Source organism: Camelus ferus, chromosome 12 (assembly GCF_009834535.1).
Source record: "Camelus ferus isolate YT-003-E chromosome 12, BCGSAC_Cfer_1.0, whole genome shotgun sequence".
Lineage (NCBI taxonomy): Eukaryota > Metazoa > Chordata > Mammalia > Artiodactyla > Camelidae > Camelus > Camelus ferus.
In genome coordinates, this window is record NC_045707.1 from 19,206,333 (window position 1) to 19,223,939 (window position 17,607).

General features: G+C 35.5%; 1 protein-coding gene across 1 annotated transcript; it reads left to right on the plus strand.

Moving 5' to 3' along the window:
* The first annotated feature begins 13,231 nt into the window (after positions 1–13,231).
* Positions 13,232–15,423, plus strand: LOC102509987 (olfactory receptor 9K2). The gene has a single exon (XM_006182390.3). The coding sequence runs from the start codon at positions 13,688–13,690 to the stop codon at positions 14,627–14,629; it is 942 nt and encodes a 313-aa protein (XP_006182452.2). The 5' UTR covers positions 13,232–13,687; the 3' UTR covers positions 14,630–15,423.
* The last annotated feature ends 2,184 nt before the right edge of the window (positions 15,424–17,607 follow it).

Sequence of the window (17,607 nt, forward strand, 5' to 3'; positions counted from 1 at the left end):
GAAATACACTCTTTCTAGGTATAACTTTATGACAGTGAGAAAAAGAGGATTTAATTTTATTATTTTTTTCCTTTGGGTCCTGTTTAAACAGTGGGCAGAAAAATTGCTTTGGTAGGATGTTAAGTTCAGAATGTATAATCTTTTATGTTTGGAAGAAGTGTCAACCCAAGGCAGGATGATTCTGACTTGTACATATTTAATTCTTTTATAAAATTTACTCACAGTGACTTGATTTTGGGCCCACAGGCTTTGAATAAAAATCATGGTATAAGATTTTTTTTGTCAGTGCCATTGTGAGTTTGCAGAACAACTCAATAAATCACTGATGTTTAATTGTATCTTATCGTTATTTATTTTAAATATTGTTATTGATTTATTATCATATCAAAGAGATGGAGAAAGAAATTCTGTATCCAACCTTCTAAAAACAGGAACTACAAATCCATAAAGGAAAGTCTTTGGTACTGATGTGCTATCTTGAGGGGTCAAAAACTGCATTAGATGTTTCAAACCACTTTCACTAGTTTACTGGATTATTTTGTTCTTTTTGATAATGGCTATTTAGATGTATACAATTTTTGCTTGCTTTGTATTTGCTATTTTAATTATATGTGGTCTTTTTGTCTTCTTAATATTTGTTTCATTGGTGGTGTACATTAATGAAGCTATTTCCATCTTAAAAGTAGTATCTTTGTTGTTGCATTGTTACAATTTTCCTGATTCAGGTTGTGCTTTCAGATGCAAACTGTAGGGTATTCAATTCTCCAAATGTGATAAAACCAATAGAAAATGTTGCTGAAGAAAGCGCCAAGGTTTGGCTCCTATTGTATCTCTTTCACTTGGGTGAATTATGTGATAAAATTGTTGACGGGAAGATGCAGAAGGCAGAAGGGAGGGGACGTTGTATAAGATGTACTGTTTGATGTGTGTTTGCCTAGTTCTGCAATTTCAGAATGTATCAATAAAGCCAATAATTTTGACAGAGCCCCGCGCCTGGTCTTAGACAGAACACAACCCCTTGCAGAGGTTAGAAAAGAAGGGGCAGAACAGGGAGGAATGGGGACTGGCGGAGCAGAGTACCCTGGTATTTAACGTATTACTAATAAAAATAGGCTTCTTTTCTAATTCTTAGGTACCCTCAACTTAGAAAAATTCCTTAACCAAAGTCTACATCAGTGTTTTTTTTCCCCACAAGACAAAGGTGTTTTTGTAATCTTCTGAATATGGTTCTAGAATTCAAAAATAATTCTTTTACTCCTTACTAATATTTCCAATAAATCAAATATTATTTCACCATCTTCCACACTTCAACTACATACATCCATTTTTTATTTGCTTAATTGAGTGTATACTAGTTAGGTTTATTTGAAAATTACTTTGGCTAACATAAGCAAGGGGAACTTATTAGAAGGGTATGTGGAATAGAAAAGATAGGGAGCGAGCCTTTGTAATTGGGTAGGAACCAAGGCATCCCCAGAAAAGAGGAAACAAGAGCTACAGAACAGTCTGCTGGCCAAAATCAGGCTCGCTTAATGCTACACCTGGAACACGTAAACTCCAAGCATCTTCAAAGTTTTCTCCCCTTCCTGTAAATTTAAATTCTGATACAACGTACTATACAGGCCAGGTTTTGGGTATACGTCTGCCCCTTTACTAGAGGGTGGCTGGACCCTTAACTATGACTATTTAATTAGAAAAACCCTAAATCTTCAAAACATAATGGCACACCTATTAAAATGGCTTAAATCCAAAAACCTGACAATACTAAATACTGGTGAGCATGCAGAGCAACACACGGACTCTCATGAGGATGGAAAATGGTCCAGCAGACAGTTTGGCAGCTCCTTATAACGTTAAAAGTAGACTAACTGTACAAACCTGACTTTGTGCTCCTAGGTATTAACCCACCTGATTTAAAAACTTAACGTCCACATAAAAACTGCTCATGAAAATCCAGGGGATTTTCAGAGCAGTGAAACTAACCTCATACAGTGCTGCTGGGGTGGACACATGACATTATCATTTGTCAAAGCCCGTAGACCTTCATGGCACAAAGAGTGAAAACTTACATATAGAAATTTAAAAAAATTAACTAGGAGGTAAGGGGGTCCCCAGATGAAATGCAGACTGTGATAAAAGAATCACACTGCATTACAAATATATGACATAATATCACTGAAAAGGCTGGTGGTGGGTCCCAAACAGCTTTGGGACTGGAAACCATGAGACTAAATACAAAGGGAACAGAGCATAAACACTCTAGCCTCATTGGTAATATTGCTTCTCACAGGGGTACAGGTTGACAACTGTGAAAATTGTATGGATATACACTGGGATTTACCAAATTAAAGTGAACGGACAGTGAATGGTGGAGATCACCAGACTGTTCATCATTGGAATGGGGGTGGGGGGTGACGGATTAGCAAAGGAAAAGACTAGAATGAACAAACTGGTTTGAGATTTGAGTTGGGGACATCAGTGTCAACTCCTCTTTAGCTTAATGTAGATGCAGATGGGTACATGCAGTAATAATTATAGATATGGGTATACACACAGATAAATTTACACATATACATTTACATACATATTCCAGCTGTTTGTTGAGAGATTCTAGGAGTAATAATACCTCAGTAGTAACAAGCACACCTAGCAAGTCAATCCCGGTTACTAAAACCATTCTCTAACAAAAGGAATTAGAAATCATTGGAGAAACAGCAGATTCTAGGGCTGGGGCAAGGGCCATCCAAGATGAGCCTGAAGAATCTTCTAGTATCAGAAAGTAAGAGAATCCTTTAAAAAAAAAAGAGAGAGAGCATTTAAAAAGGACACAGGAATCAATATGAAAGAACTCCAAATGACTAAAGCTAGAAAAAATTGAGCAAAACATAGAGAACATAGTATTGGATTATAGCTCAAAGTATAAAACAAGTATACGGTGCTTATAAAAACAATGGTTGAAGAAATGAGTAAATCAGAGAGAAGAGAAAAATTTTCTTTACAGACGAATTTCTAGTAATTTATATGTATACCTTCCAACTTCAAGGGGGTGGAACTTCTACTCCATCGAGTATGAGGTGCTCTTAGTGGATTGCTTACAGAGAGTTAAGTATGGAAAGTGTTGGGGGTAACTTCATAATGGAGAAATCTGAAAAACATAGCAAGGTGATCAGAGTTTATATCATCAATGATGTCATGTTGTGAGTATGCACTTGCTCATGTGATGTGAACGTCTCTGTGATCTCTCCTCTCAAAATGCACGGTCAGTTTATCCAGGACAAAAACATCAGACAAAACAAAATGGAAGGATTTTCTATAAAATACTTGATCAATGTTTCTCAAAACAGTTAGGGTCATCCAAAAGAAGAAAAGTCTGAGAAACTATCAGAGTCAAGAGATGTCTAGAAGACCTGAGAATTAATTCGGTGTGCTGGATGGAATCCTGGAACGTAAGAAAGACATTAGGGGAAAAAGAGTTAATGAAATCTGAATCAAGTGTGGAGTTCCTTTAGTAGTAATATACCATTATTGCTTCCTTAGTAGTAACAAATACGCCACAGTAATGTAAGATATTGTCAATATGGGAAACTTGGCAAGAAATATGTAGAAACTCTCTGTTCTCTCTCTGCAATTTTTCTGTAAATATCAAATTATTTTAAGGAAAAAGTTTATTTAAATGAGCATATTTTTAGGAAGTGGAAATTAACACCAGGCAGACTAAATTAAAGCAAAAATCCACTATAGTTCAACACTGTGAGAGCCAAGCTCAACGTGCCCATTCTCAAACATATATTTCTGTATCTGACATCTGAGCAAGCAATTATTAGTACTAGCAACTTTTTCTCAAAATAGTATTTGATTTTTGAGGGAGATAAAACTTTGCTTCAAACTTAAGGTTCTTTTTATTTGAAATCTTATCGGGGCACACATCATTGGCTCATGGAGCCTATCGATAGGCTACAAGCAGCTGTAGCTCCTTTGGATATACTAGACCAGAGGAGCCCAGTAACAAAGTCTGAAGAATGTGGTTGGCTTATTTAAAAACATATTTAGTGGGTGAAATGCTTTTTCTTTGTAGCTCTTAGTAAGGACCAGAAACAGTTTGCTTTCAGCTGAAATGGCCAGCAATGTATCTTCAATATTCTGTCTATCTCAGAAGTATATCAGCTGTCCAGCTCTATGCCATAATTTAGCTGGCAGAGATCTTGATCAGCTTTCTTTTCCATGAGGTATCACACTGGTCCATTACACTGACAACGTCATGCTGACTGGATGTAGAAAGAAGTAGCAACTGCCCTTGACTTCAACATTTGTGTGCTAGAAGGTGGGAGTTAAAACCAACAAAAATTCAAATACCAGTCTGAGAAACAGTTTCTAGTATTAATAATTGCTTGCTCAGATGTCAGAAACAGAAATACACGTTGGAGAATGGGCATATTGAGGCTGCCCTTCTACTGCAGTGAAATTTCTAGGGTGTGGGGCATATCTAGACATTCCTTCTAAGGTGAAGGATGCGCTGCTGCCTCAGGCCCCTCCTGCAACCAACAAAGTGGCACAAAGCCTAGTGGGCCTTTTGTTTTGATTTTAGAGACAACATATTCTTCATCTGGATGTGCGACTGTGGTCCATTTACTGAGTGACCCGGAAAGCTGCTAGTTTTGTGTGGGGCCCAGAGCAGAAGGCTCTGTAGCAGGTTCAGGCTGCTTGTATCAGCTGCTCTACTGCTTGGCCCACAGGATCCAGCAGACCCTATGATGCCTGACAGCTCAGGGTGTCAGGGTCAGACACTGAGGCTGTTTGGAGCTTTGGGCCCCTACAGGTGAAATACAGTATATAGGTTCCCTTAAGATCATCTCTTGTTTCCTTCTAAAGGGTTTTAGAAATTTCTATGTATTATGGATCTTCTTAAATTTTACTTTGTATGTATCTGTGTTTTTCTCCTTAAGTATTATGTTAGTCTTCTGTGAGCCTTTCTCTTTTTTTGTTTCAAATTGTTTATATATGTAGTTCTGGTAAATTCTTAATCAACATAGCTGTTCTTAAGCATTTTTGCATCCATGCCTAGCCTGAGGATAAAAAATAATGAGATAATGTTGTGCTCTCTAAGCTCAAAAGAAACATCTCTTTATTTAAAGATTGTGTGATTCTTCCCCCTCCCCAGTTACATCGTGGAAAAGAAAACAACATGAAAAAGTTACTGGCAGTCAGAGAAGTCGTTCTAAAAAAATGTTTACTTAATCATGGTCTTTGACTCTTTGCTTCCACTTTCATAATGACAATTAAGAAACAACAGTTATAACAATAACAACAAAATCACCAAAACTTGACTAGGCCTGCAAGGCACTATACCAAACGGAGCAGAAAAAAGTTTCTCAGAACTTCATTAAATTTAAATCTATTGCCAACTAGTCTCTGCCTGAAAACAACATGAGCATAATAAATCCCAGGGGGAGAGTCTAGGTCTGTTTGATAGGACCGATAATGAAGGCAGTTTTTGTGCTGTAGTTACAGACAGTAAAACTTCAGGAAGAGAAGTTGGAAGAGCACGGTGATTGGGAGGATGCTTCTTCTGTACGTGTAGTTTCAACTCAGACGTCACAAAGGATTGGAGACTATCACACAGGCATCGAGGGCCTCTTTGGGGGCTAACTCATCTCCTCTCGCTTCTGAAACTGAAAAAGCTCCTGGACAATCTCTTTTGACACCAAAACTACTTAATGAATATATTGCACAACTGTTTGTTTTAGCCACCTATTCTGATATTATTTCTAAAGAATTTATTATCAATGTAGATAACAGACCCCAGATTCAAAGTGTAGAATTATTTCTTCTTCATAATTAGAGAAAGAAATCCCATCATTTCTTAAGATAATTTCTAAGGTTCACTATCTTTCTTAATTTAAAAATGTGGGTTAAATTAAGACTCTTAATTTCATGAATTACACAAGGAAAGTATATGTACTCCGTATAACCAGTGTTGCAGGACGTGGAAGTTGACTTTCAGGTGAAACACCATTAGAATATTGTATCCCAAAGGCAGTTCTGGCACACGCTGCAGACCTCAAAAAGGAGGTGGCTAAAACTTAGTGGTACAGCTCTTAACCCCTCATCTGTGATGAGGCTATAAAACAGCCAAGAGATAAAACATTCAGAGGGCATTGGAAAGGAGAACGCTGCATCGTGCACCCCTCCCTCAGTCCACAAGGGTTTGAAGTGTGATGTGCTTCCATCTTCAACTAAAGTCAAGATTGAGTTTGGTCCTACTGACTTGGACAGCGCAGTATGTGTCTCCTAATACGTCTCCCTCACATGTTAGGATACAGTGTACCAGTTTCTGACTCCACCTATCATTTGAAGGGCAAGAAATCAGCAAGCTAAATACTTTGTGGTGGAGGAAGCTGATGTGACTAGATGGGCAGCTTTTGCCTCCATGATTTTTCAGGGCAAGGTATACAGGCTTTTCCTGTAGACTAGATGTGAGGTGCTATTCAATACAGCTTCTTGGGGGAGAGGGACCCAGATTTCAGGGGAGAGAAGCTGGTGATATCATAGGATTTCCAAATTGAAGCTCAGCCCTATTCTGCTACTGCAGGAGTCTTCTGTTGGGCAAACTCTCTATATCTGATGTGTTATAAGTCACGAGACAGATGTTTACCCACTTCTTTTGTGAATTTTACCTCATGGTATAACATACTTTGATATGTGGCTTACATCATGTGGGTACTTCCAGCTAAAATATTTATTACACTAGCTTCAGATCAAACTCCTTTCTTTTAATCTACAGATCTGTATTTACCTATAGACAATACAATATCATGGAGATATCTTCCAAGGAGGGTCTAAGTCTACAATTTTCCTTGCCTTTTTATTTATTATTTATTTATTAGTTTGAAAATATGTATTTTTAATTTATTATGAACATAAATAGTGAATTAGTCAATGTAAATGAATATTTCATTACTGGCACAGAGTTGTGACACAGTGTAAAGGAAGGCATTTTCATTAGGGCTTAGCCTTCAGATGCTTCTTGTTTGTTTAATTTTTTAATTAAAAAAATTTTTTTTTGAGTTATAGTCATTTTACAATGTTGTGTCAAACAAATTCCAGTGTAGAGCACAATTTTTCAGTTATACATGAACATACATATGTTCATTGTCACATTTTTTTCGATGTGAGCTACCACAGGATCTCGTATATATTTCCCTGTGCTACACAGTATAATCTTGTTTATCTATTCTGCATATGCTTATCAGTATCTACAAATTTTGAACTCCCAGTCTATTCGTTACCTTTTTAAATAATTAGTATTTTTAATTGTAACAATTAAATGAATAGTATACTGTGTAAAAGCTATTCCTATTCAAAACATAAAGCACATATTACACAAATAAGCTTATTTTCCAGAGATATTTACTGTTAACATTAATGTTTCTGTATTATATCTATATAAATACTATTCTTTAGTATTTAAGGGGGATTACACAGCATAAATAGGTTTTAAATTCAATTTTCACCTGTTTATTAGCTTTATTTATTAGTTGTTATTTTTTATGGTCAGTTTTCTATGACTTTTCATCGATCTTTTACTTCAGGTGTGCGTCAGGCTGCATGACCTCAACATATTTAAAAAAAATTTTTTAACTATGTAAACACTTGCTGAACATCTATGTGCCAGAGATGGTGTTTATGCTGTTACAAAGTCTTCATTTTGTATTTTATATTAACTACAATTCAGGGTCCTTTGTCACATCAGATTTTAATCTTAAACATAATCGAACATAATTATTTTATTTCTTTTAAATTTAAGTTAATGTCACCCATTCTGTCATCTGCAGATATTTTTTTTTTGGTAACTAACATTCAAGGAGGCATTTAGAAATGCGTGCTGCTCAGAAAGGTAGATATACCAGAGGAAGGAACCGGTAACATGAACTTGTAAAGTTTCCAAGTTCAAAAAACGTCTACTAGATTTTGCTCTGAAACTTTGTAGTCAATCTAAAACTTGGTTATATTTTGGAACAGATCCAAAACTAATGATAAAACTTCTGTTTTTTTTCCCCCTGAAGCTATCTCAAGCCCTATTCCAATGTAGCAGTGAAAATAAAAGAAAACAAGATAAATCTGAGGATTATTTTTAGTATTAGATTAAAAACATTTTCTTAGATAAAAGATCATATAATTTATCACAAAAATTTGACAACTAGGACAAGAACTCATCAAAAGTTGTCACCATGAGCCAGTGCAGATTGTGTGTGTGTGTGTGTGTGTGTGTGTGTGTGTGTGTGTGTGTGTGTATGATAAGAGGGAGGCAGAGAACAGGAAGCTAGAACTATTTGTGTGATAGCCGAGAGAGTAAGCACATAAGAATAAAACGTTTTCAACTTTTGGACAAGTTTATTTATCTCAACACTGGTATTTCAATCAAGATGATTTCTTGGTTTTACTCTAAAAATAGCTTTTTTTCCCCATGATTTTCCCAATGGTCACCATGTCAGTAGGATGCCTTACATTGATGAAAATCCTTTACTTTGGGAGAAGCAATTATTTTCAGTGTTTCCTTCTCTTTCCTATTCATTTCTACATCATTAAGTCAGAATTGAAAGAGGAGTTGGCATGTTTGTTTGGTGTGATAATAGGACATCCCAGTGGGCATCTGAGTTTTAAATTCTATATACAAAATGAGTATTAAGGGTGATATTTTAAGTTATAATGCTAAATTAACACATGAAGGAAGAGGTTAGAGGTATTTATGATGGTATTAACAAGTAATTTCAGCACAAAAGTGAGAACACAGGGGTAGGAAAGAAATTCAGGTCAATAAGAAAAGCATGAGTTAACAACAGGGAGCCGTGAAACTTCAGGGTCTTTTCAGGCAATGGGAGGAGTATAACGGAGGCTGAGGATACACACAGTAAGGATGCTTGAAGCTGGAAATACACTTGTGGAGCCAGACTGTGAACGCTTATATGTGAGTTGTCTGGATTCTCAGCTTTACGAATTAGAGCCATGACATTTAACTCACACATAAGAACAGTTTCTGAGGTGACAATGAGTCTACCCATAGACAAAATGACTCATACATAAAAGCTTAACACAAAAAAGGGGTTAAATATAAAATGTTGCCAACTGGGGAGGAACGGTTCGAGAGATACATATACAATGTCTAAATTTTGTTTATATTTAATTTGATTTATCTTTTAATTATTTTATTTATGTTTGATATAAAGTATGTAATATACACTTACACATTAATTTTGTACTTATGTATATATATCAGCAAGGCTTGGAATATATCTAACAATTTGCCCCGATATCTTCTTAGACTTCACAAATTGAAACTCTTCTGGTTAAGGTAATAGTAATTCAGAAGATTATCTCATAAGACATCTTTATCTGAACGAACTATTTTAGTCTTTGTGAGAGTGAGGCTCAATTACAGTGCTTTAACTACTGTACATTTCTTAAATTAATTAATGGATCTTTGTAAACCTTTCGGGAGGCTTTATCAAGCAATCTTGAATGCTTCATGTTCAAATATTATTTCAGTGAACACTTAGAAGGCTATAAAATATAACTCCCACGTGTCCCAAACCATGAAGCACTCACTAATATCACAGAGTCTTCAAATATATTTAAACTGATTTTCACAACTCAGAAATATAGGATAGAGGCAACATCAAAAATGCAAAAAGAGCTTAAATATGAAATACTACAAATTGGGAAGAAAAAGTTGGAGGGATAGAGGACGTAGGAGAAATCCACAGAATAAGAACAGGGAACATTTGGTTTAGTAGCAATTCACATATGGCCAAAACAAAACAAAACAAAAACAAAAGCAACACTAAAGGTTCCTTTTGACTGTAATATTAATAAGATGCAACATGCAAAATAACTTTCAGTCTTAAAAGAAGAATAAACCACAAGCAATTAGGCAGTGATATTTCAAGGGGATAGTTTATATCCAGCCTGATGCCAAATATTGGCAATGGCAATGGATTTTTTGAAAGGGACACTAGCAAGATAGAAATCATTCAATTGCTGCTAAAAGGAGGTCCTAATTGAAAATAAGGACACCGAATCCAGAAATGAGAAAACTATGGGGCAATAATGTATTTGTCTTTAACATTTTGAAAGGATGTCATTTAGAGGATCAAATAGAGATACTCAGCATAGCTTCAGAAAGCAGAAATTTGGAAAGAGGCTCTGAAAATCAGATGGGTGGAAGTTTGCTACAGAGAAACAAACTTTAGTTTAAAGAAAAAACCTTTCTGCCAAGGAGTACTGTTCAAAATTACTGTGATTATCCCAAGAGTATTCCAGAAGTGAAGACATCACACTGAGTGTTCCTCTTGAAGTCCTCACGGGATAGCCCTGGAGTTTGCCTTTGTTACAAAATTATAATTGACTTGTCAGTCTTCTCACTGAGGGACTTCTTCCTGCAAAACTGAAAAACTTTATGCTGCAATTCTCTGAATCAGTTTCATGGGACTGGGAGGAACTCTGACTACCATAGATTCTGGCTGCTTCTATTTTCATTGGTCCCAAGGGACCAGGGAGTCTTGTGGCTTGTCTTAAATTCCCATTTTGCTCTCATCTTCATTCTAAGGCCTGCAAAATGCATCAGCATGGAGGCAAGAGATTTTCATGCAGTTTGATTCCATAGATTCATAGGCACCTATTTCAATTTGGTAGCAAAATATCCATAATTCTCTAAGAAAACCTAAAAAGGTTCCTAGCCCATCATTTTCACTCTGTGACCAGGATGACAGATGCAACAGGTTTTCACACAAAATTATGTTAAAGAAAGAGCAAACGTTATTAATAGGTAATGGAAAATTATGGGCCTGTAGACTACGGCACTAATGAAGAACTTGGTCCCGCCTTGCTTAAGAGGGTGTTATTTTATTGGGGATTAAACATTAAAAATGTTTTAATTTTTGATATTGTCATTGATAATTTTTATTCTTCAATACATCTTTTTACTTAGACTGAAATAAAAAGAATTTGGATCTCTGCAGTTTCACAGGAAAAAGTTCACAAGATAGAAAAGAAACATAAATTCAGGTAAGAATAATTACAAAATAATCACACCTATTTTAGTCACATAATAAAGACAGCCAAGAACATTTTCTATATGATAAACATGTATTTTTTTCTTAAATCTCACAATGTGCTGTGCCATGAATGAAAGAATATCAAGATGAAAATAAACTTTGATAATTCATATTCCATTGTTTGAAGGAAGATCATGCTTAAATCAGACTGGTAATATGATACCTGATGTTTAAAATATAATACTAATTATGTGTAGTTTATTATCTCTTTTTTATCTCTTGTTCCACTTCTTAGAAGAAATCAAAATTATAAAAACTCCATTATCTCTATTTTGATTATTTCTTGCCTAATATGGACTCTTTCTAATTCTTCTATGAACAGAGGTGAACCTTTTCACAGTCCATATTCTATAATTTTGTATAAAAGCAATATAAATAATGTTACTCTACTATATTCTATTATTCTAGGTTAGGTTATCCTGGAAATAGTAACATGTTACTTTTATTGATATTGCATCAAGAAAGTAACATTTGACTTGGTTTAAGAACTAAATTTATTCTTCTAAATCTTCTATTCCTTCTTCTTCCTCTTTTCCTCCTCCTCCTTTTTCAATAGGAACAAAGTACAAGGCCTGTTAATCTTGTGAGTCTACAGAAAGCAGTTACATGGGAAATGATTTTAGTGTGTTTTAAAAGTACTTCCTATTCTAAGTCTTCTTTTTCCAGCTGCAAAGCAATGCATGATGACTGATGTTCGAAACTGCTCCATTCAGCTTTGTGCCTAAAAAGTTTCATTTTGTTAGGTCTAGAATAAATATAACTGTCTTCATGTATGTTATGTCATGTATGCAAACTTAATTCATTCCCTAATCCCCTAATAAAACCATAAAAATTCATAAAAATTATTATTATTTGAATGGATTTCAAATTTACTGTGGAGGGAGGATAGAGATTGTGGATAATACTATTATTTTGTTGTCATGTTTTCCCCTTGATTTGAATTTATATGAATTAATTGCATGTCCTTTTTTGAGGAACTTGTTAGGAGAAGCAACAAATGAAACAGGCAAAGAAGGTCATGAAGGCTTTCGGATCTAAGGGTTTTTTGTAGACCATAGAAAAATAAAAATTAAAATCTCTTATAATTGAGGGAATTTTGAGAGTCAAACAGAAACTCTGCATACTCTCTAATTTTGACAATTACAAAATCAGTCATTTTGATTTTGGTAAAGACATTCTATGGATCATTTGCTGGTTTTTGTTCTCCATACCACTCTGTGGAAGGATGTATGACACTTGGTTTAAATGCCACCAAAGAAGAAAAGACGTGTAAAGTTATCCTTAATTGCTAGACAACTTAACTGACAACGAGTTTGTTGCTTCGTAGAGAAATAACAGAAATATTTCAAATTAACCAAAGTTGTCTTGATTGCTTAACAGGTCACTCAAATTCAAATAGGTTAACTTGGATGCTTCCAGAAAATCAATACTTACTTGTTTTAAAAACTACTGAGTACTAACCATCAGGTTATGGGTTCAATAGAATTTGTGAACTAATATAATATATTTTTTTACACAGTCACATTTTGACTGGTTCCTAACTTTGAAGCTTCTAATTTTTTCTCTTATGTAGAAAATTTGAGATAACATGGATATCTTCACAGATTTATGTAGAGAAAAACCAGGATCAATAAACTTCACAGGATTAAAAAACATAAAGGTATTACTCACATTTTACTTTTGTATTTAAACAAAGTTAGACTAGTTCCAGAAGTTGAAGACCGATTTCATTGTAAAAGCTCTATAAATGAGACAATTAGTCCTTTAGTAATTTACTTGCAATTGTAAGAGCTCTTTTTGGTAGAAAAGTTCATATTATTTTGGAATGTACCTTTAGCTTTCCTTTCTTTCCTTTCCTTTCCTTCTTCCTTCTTTCTTTCTTTCTTTCTTTCTTCTTTCTTTCTTCTTTCTTTATTTCTTTCTTCCTTTCCTTCCTTCTTTTTCTTTCTTTCTTTCTTTCTTTCTTTCTTTCTTTCTTTCTTTCTCTTCTTCCTTCCTTCCTTTCTTCTTTCTTTCCTTTCTTTCTTTCTTTCTTTCTTTCTTTCTTTCTTTCTTTCTTTCTTTCTTTCTTTCTTTCTCTTTCTCTCTCTCCCCCCTCCCTCCCTCCCTTCCTTCCTTTTTCTTTTTTTACTGCACTGAAGCAAAGTATTATTACAGAGAAAAAAATGAGTATTAAACCATAAATTAAAATTTAAAGTGTCTTTTTCTTAGGAAGAGTTTATCAGACTTTAATATTTTGAAATCACACATGATATCTCATGAAACATCTCATTTGACAAGATAGAGAGATATAAAGAAGTATCAAACTATGTTGTGCTGAAATTAACAGTAGACTTGAATTCAAAATATTTCCCCTTGAGTCCAAATTTCATTTTTAATCAGTTATGTTACCTTGGGCAAGTCAAACTATCTCTTACCTTTCTTTGCACATGTGTGTAAGCTTAATGGGATAATGGGTATGGAAGTATTATGTCAACTATAAAGCCTTTTAAAATGTGAAGTGTTATTTGTGATAGCAGAGAGAGTAGAAGCTTTATTTGTTGACTTTCTCTTATGTCTTTCAGCAGAAATTTGCCATGGGGGACAAGGGAGGAGACAACCATTCAGAAGTGACGGACTTCATTCTTGCAGGCATCAGGGTCTGCCCAGAGCTCCACATTCTCCTCTTCCTGCTGTTCCTGACTGTTTATGGGATGGTCCTTCTGGGGAACCTTAGCATGATTGGCATCATTGTGACTGATCCCCGGCTGAACACACCAATGTATTTCTTCCTAGGCAACCTCTCTGTCATTGACCTCTCCTACTCCACTGTCATTGTACCCAAGGCCATGGTCAACATCCTGTCTCAGAAAAAGACCATATCCTTTGCAGGTTGTGTTGCTCAGCTGTTCCTTTATGCACTTTTCATGGTAACAGAGGCCTTTGTCCTGGCAGCCATGGCCTATGACCGCTTCATTGCCATCTGCAATCCTCTACTCTATACTGTCCGCATGTCAAGAAGCCTCTGTATCCAGCTGGTGGCTGGTTCCTACCTCTGTGGCTGGGTCAGTTCCATTCTTCAAATCAGTGTAACATTCTCAATGTCCTTCTGTGCCTCTCGAGTCATTGATCACTTCTACTGTGATTCAAACCCAATTGAGAAGATCTCCTGTTCCAATATCTTTATCAATAAGATGGTGTCACTTAGTTTGGCCGTCCTCATTATTTTGCCCACGATAGTTGTGATTGCTGTATCTTACATGTACATTGTGTCCACAGTTTTAAAGATTCGCTCCAGTGAAGGGAGAAAGAAAGCCTTCTCCACCTGCAGCTCCCATCTGGGGGTTGTAACTCTGCTTTATGGGACTGTCTCCTTTGTGTATCTCACGCCTCCAAATAACCCGGAACTTCGTAAAGTGGCTTCAGTGTGTTACATTTTATTCACACCTATGCTGAACCCTTTAATCTACTCTCTAAGAAACAAGGATGTTAAAGATGCCATGAGAAAAGTCCTCTGGAAGAAAAAAGTTTTACTCTAAATGTGCTTCTACTTGTTTACTGTTTCTTGCATCATTTGTTCTTGTCCTCTGAATCTCCTAGACTTAGGCATTTAAAGCTCAGGTGTTTTTTTTGGGGGGGGGGAAGCAAAACCAAAAACCTTAACTGTTTTATTCAACGGCATTCATAATATCCTATAAAGAAAGCTGCAGATTCACTTTTCACTATTTACTTTTCCCTTTTCCTCAAGGCAATGTTAAAATTAAAGGTCTGGACACCCATGAAAATTTTCTATATTTCTCACCCTCCAGGTATGTAACTGCAGAAGTATAATGTTTTACTGTTTCTCTTCCCTGTAAGTAAAATTTAGAAAACACTTAGCATAAGGATTAACTTGGAAACCGTGTGACCTAACTGGCTTATACGCAAATGACAGTCAGTATAAATGCCAGTGTTGTGTTTTGTTTTTGATGTCATGCCAAATGTGAGAACGTGTGCATATGATGAACAGGAAAAGGAAAGGTAAAGTAACCAGTGGCTTTTGTGAATTAAAAGGGCCAAAGAAGAAGAAACATGAGAAGACTGCATTGATTTGGTTAAAGTTACGACATTTTGTTTGGTTCTCCTTGAATGGCATGATCCTCCTACTATGCTCTCGTATGATGAGAACGTTTGATGATATTTATGATGATTGCAGCTCATGTCCTTTATCTTTGGGGTAATACAATTTATTGGTCTGCAATTAATGAAATCACTATATTGAAATGAAGTGAATTTGAAAATTGCAGTTAAAAACTTCACAAGGCTTTACAGTAACCGCTATGGATAGCTGGACTACATGTCAAAGTACATGTTTGTGTGCATGCACGTGTGTGTTTGTCTGTGGATGAGTGTGTTTGCATTATTTAAATACGTGGTAATCTTATAATGTGATTAGTCCTAAATGTCAGATGTCAATTGAGAAGGAAAGAGTGGTTACGCGGTATCCCCCAGATTTGACAGGTATTAAAGGAAACCAAATTCCAGAGAAAGTTGTGCCAGAGTTCACCATTTTTTTTCAACTGAAATAAGTAATGCTTTAGCTAAACAATTAAAATGCCTAAGTCTAGACAACATTAAATTCTAGACCACAACTAAAGCTAAGGAATAAAATATAATTACCATTATACTGCCCATTAAACTTGGCACTGTGAAAACCTAAAATATGGAACTTTGATTAGGTCTTCTATTTTTCTGTTTTTGTTTAGCTAGCAAAGCCTCCTTCCATGAATGCACAATAACATGTATCTTTATGGATTAATGTTTATTAGGGTAAGAGGTTTGAGAAATAATTATTCTTATTTAATAGATATAGAGAGAGAAGCTAAGTGACTTAATAAACCAAGGTTATACTTATCTCCTCCCTAAAGGTGTAATCTACCATTTTTCTTGGTGCTAAGATGTTAACATTTTTCTTGATATTCAGAAAAATACCATTTGAGAGCAAAATAGGAATCCAAATCAGCTTGGGAAACTGATCTTTGGCACTGATTACTACAAGTCTGGAAAATACCCTTTTTAGGTCCGGGTTTTACTTAACTCTTTTGCATGCCCATTAGCCTTAAAATCTCACTCTGATGTATTTGACAAGCATGGGTTATTTAGGACTATTGGGAAAAGGCAATATAATATTAAATAAGAATACACCCTAGATTCATTCATTTTACTTTTTAGTGTGGTGAATTATATTCTGTTTTGCAGCCGTAACAGATTACAATATTCCTAACCTCAAAAGTAGCATTGCATAGACCACTCCAAATGTTGGAAGGAATCTGGGAAAGGAATCTGCTTTCAAAGGTGTTAAATTAAGCTCTCTCCTATTTTCCTTTAATTGCCATAAACACTTTTCTTGTTAAAAATTTTTTTCTGGGTTCACAGGCCTCTGTATGAAAACTAGTGCCTCATTTATCTCATTATGTGTGGGATCAGGATTCCATCAGAAGAAGCCAATGTCTGACCAGCCTTTCACTGGCTTTTATTCAGAAAGTATTTTCTTTTTCAATAATATTGGGTTATTTATGAAACATTGTCACATTCCAAGCAGTTTGAAGATTGTGTTCTGCATCACATATAAGTTGTTACTTTCAGGGGACTTTAGAACTGTGTACAAAAATCCACCTGGAGAAGTCTTTCAACAGTGATATGGTCTTGAGAAGCTGAAGGTTGCATCAGACATCTCAAACACTCTTAACTTGTTTGTACTGCATTGTTTTAATGACCGTGGCTATAAATTTTTAGACATGGACATGTATTTATTGTCCCATGACATCATGTGCTGCATTTTGTCTTTAAATTTAATGTGTTGTTAATGTTTTACCTGATGTTTAGCGTATTGATGCAGAACCTTGGTGAGGGCATTTATAATATTTTCTATTGCCAGAATGCCAAGATTCTCTGACTCAGATAATTGCAAATGATAAGTCAAAAACTTGATTTTAAGTGTAAGTTAAAATTACCAAATTAAACATCTATGGACAAGGACCCAGAGCTTGTTCCATTTGTTCTCCTTTAAGACAGTTTTAGTGTATTATAAGATTGAAATTGTTGTGGGGATTAGAGGAGGTGAACTGAGTAGATGTTGCAAAAATGTTGACATTTGAATTGATATTGGACTGTTGTTCTTACTCTTGTGAAGTGAGTATGTGATGTCACCTTGCCCTATCCCATAATACCAGTGTAAGTCAGAAAATCAATAAAAACGTTTGGGTGTGTATCTACCATTATCTTAGTGATCTCAGGGAGGACACAGCTGCTTACTGCTGAGGCAGAGGGAGGGGAGGGAGAGGGAAAGGATGGGATAAGAAAAGAACAAGGAATCCTGCAACTGAAAGCAACGTGACAAAGGAATCCATTTCAACATCATTTCTTAATTATTCTAATTTTGTAAAACAATATAAAAAATAAAAAAGGACAACCCCCTCGAAAATACTTAAACCAAAGACTGATTTTCATATTTCTTAGTTTTACAGAATATGACTTC

What these genes read in the sequence shown, in the direction of transcription:
- LOC102509987 (XM_006182390.3), top strand. Translation starts at nt 13,688, where the DNA reads ATGGGGGACAAGGGAGGAGACAACCATTCAGAAGTGACGGACTTCATT.